This window comes from Notechis scutatus, unplaced genomic scaffold (assembly GCF_049901735.1).
Source record: "Notechis scutatus isolate UNSWTSFEM ecotype Mainland unplaced genomic scaffold, rNotScu1.2 NSCUSCF97, whole genome shotgun sequence".
Classification (NCBI taxonomy): Eukaryota; Metazoa; Chordata; class Lepidosauria; order Squamata; family Elapidae; genus Notechis; species Notechis scutatus.
The window spans coordinates 44,900-47,399 of NW_028263181.1; the positions used below are offsets into that span (position 1 = coordinate 44,900).

A 2,500-nucleotide genomic window follows, 5' to 3' on the forward strand; every position below is an offset into this window, starting at 1 on the left:
GAGTTGCTGAAGGAGGCCGGCGTCGCGGTGCCGAAGGCTCTGGTGGCGGCCAGCCCCGCCGAGGCTTTCCGCGCCGCCGAGACGATCGGGACGGAGGACCTGGTGGTGAAGGCCCAGGTCTTGGCCGGGGGCCGGGCGCGAGGGACCTTCGAAGGCGGGCTGAAAGGCGGCGTGCAGATGGTCTCCTCGCCGGAAGGAGCCCGAGCGGCGGCCGCTCGCATGCTCGGCCGGAAACTCGTCACCAAGCAAACCGGGCAATCCGGCAGGATCTGCCAGCGCGTCCTCGTCTGCGAACGCCGCTACTTGCGGAAGGAGTACTACTTCGCCATCGCCCTGGAGGGCGCCTCCCAGGGCCCGGTGGTGATCGGCAGCGCCCACGGCGGGGTCAACATCGAGGAGGTGGCGTCCCAGGACCCGTCGGCCATCTTGAAAGAGCCCGTCGACATCGGCGAGGGGCTCCGGGACGAGCAGGCGCTCCGCCTGGCTCGCCGGATGGGCTTCCCGGAGAAGTCGGCGTCGGCGGCCGCCGAGAACATGCTCCAGCTCTACGGGCTGTTCGTCCGTTACGACGCGCTGCTGGTGGAGGTCAACCCGCTGGCGGAGGACGCGGCCGGGAGGGTGGTGTGCGTGGACGCCAAGATCAACTTCGACGACAACGCGGCCTTCCGTCAGGAGGCCGTCTTCGGCCGGCGGGATTGGTCGCAGGCGGACGGCAAGGAGCGGGAGGCCTCGGACGCCGGGCTGAACTACGTCGCGTTGGAAGGGGACATCGGGTGCTTGGTCAACGGGGCGGGCTTGGCCATGGCCACCATGGACCTGATCCAGCTCCACGGCGGCAGGCCGGCCAACTTCCTGGACGTGGGCGGAGGGGCGACGGCGGAGCAGGTGAAGGAGGCCTTCAAGCTGATCACCTCGGACGCCGGGGTCAAGTCCGTCCTGGTCAACGTCTTTGGAGGCATCCTGCGGTGCGAGACCGTCGCCGAAGGGATCGTGCTGGCGGCCGTCGAGCTGGAGCTGAAGATCCCGGTGGTGGTGCGGTTGCAGGGCACCGGGGTGGACCGGGCGAAGGCCTTGATAGCCGAGAGCCAGCTGGAGATCTTGCCCTGCGACGACCTGGACCGGGCGGCCAAAGCGGCGGTGGGACTCTCCAAAATCGTGAGGTTGGCCAAGGAAGCCCGCCTGGAGGTCAGCTTCCAGGGGGGGAGGATCTGAGGAAGCTGCTCTGCAAAGGGTGGCTCCCCCCCGTCTTGACCAGGGTTGAGGACCAGATCTTCCATCTCTACCATGGTTGAGGACCAGCTCTCACCAGCTCTTCCATCTCTACCCTGGTTGAGGACCAGATCTTCCATCTCTACCATGGTTGAGGACCAGATCTTCCATCTCCACCATGGCTGAGGACCAGCTCTCACCAGCTCTTCCATCTCTACCCTGGTTGAGGACCAGATCTTCCATCTCTACCCTGGTTGAGGACCAGATCTTCCATCTCTACCCTGGTTGAGGACCAGATCTTCCATCTCCACCATGGTTGAGGACCAGCTCTCACCAGCTCTTCCATCTCTACCCTGGTTGAGGACCAGATCTTCCATCTCCACCATGGCTGAGGACCAGCTCTCACCAGCTCTTCCATCTCTACCCTGGTTGAGGACCAGATCTTCCATCTCTACCATGGTTGAGGACCAGAGCTCTTCCATCTCTACCCTGGTTGAGGACCAGATCTTCCATCTCTACCATGGTTGAGGACCAGATCTTCCATCTCCACCATGGCTGAGGACCAGCTCTCACCAGCTCTTCCATCTCTACCCTGGTTGAGGACCAGATCTTCCATCTCCACCATGGTTGAGGACCAGCTCTCACCAGCTCTTCCATCTCTACCCTGGTTGAGGACCAGATCTTCCATCTCTACCATGGCTGAGGACCAGCTCTCACCAGCTCTTCCATCTCTACCCTGGTTGAGGACCAGATCTTCCATCTCCACCATGGCTGAGGACCAGCTCTCACCAGCTCTTCCAGCTCTACCCTGGTTGAGGACCAGATCTTCCATCTCCACCATGGCTGAGGACCAGCTCTCACCAGCTCTTCCATCTCTACCCTGGTTGAGGACCAGATCTTCCATCTCTCCACCATGGTTGAGACCAGCTCTCACCAGCTCTTCCATCTCTACCCTGGTTGAGGACCAGATCTTCCATCTCCACCATGGCTGAGGACCAGCTCTCACCAGCTCTTCCATCTCTACCCTGGTTGAGGACCAGATCTTCCATCTCCACCATGGCTGAGGACCAGCTCTCACCAGCTCTTCCATCTCTACCCTGGTTGAGGACCAGATCTTCCATCTCCACCATGGCTGAGGACCAGCTCTCACCAGCTCTTCCATCTCTACCCTGGTTGAGGACCAGATCTTCCATCTCCACCATGGTTGAGGACCAGCTCTCCATCTCCACCATCTTCCATCTCTACCATGGTTGAGGACCAGATCTTCCATCTCTACCTGGTTGAGGACCAG

The 2,500-nt window shown here is 61.6% G+C and overlaps 1 protein-coding gene across 1 annotated transcript in view; it reads left to right on the plus strand.

Moving 5' to 3' along the window:
• LOC113431910 (succinate--CoA ligase [ADP-forming] subunit beta, mitochondrial-like) overlaps nt 1-1,212 on the plus strand; it is a 10,637-nt gene extending 9,425 nt beyond the window's left edge. The window contains exon 6 of the mRNA XM_087949107.1: nt 4-1,212. Within this exon, the coding sequence (XP_087805233.1) occupies nt 4-1,212 (1,209 nt within the window). The remainder of the gene's footprint in view (nt 1-3) is intronic.
• Nucleotides 1,213-2,500: the final 1,288 nt, after the last annotated feature.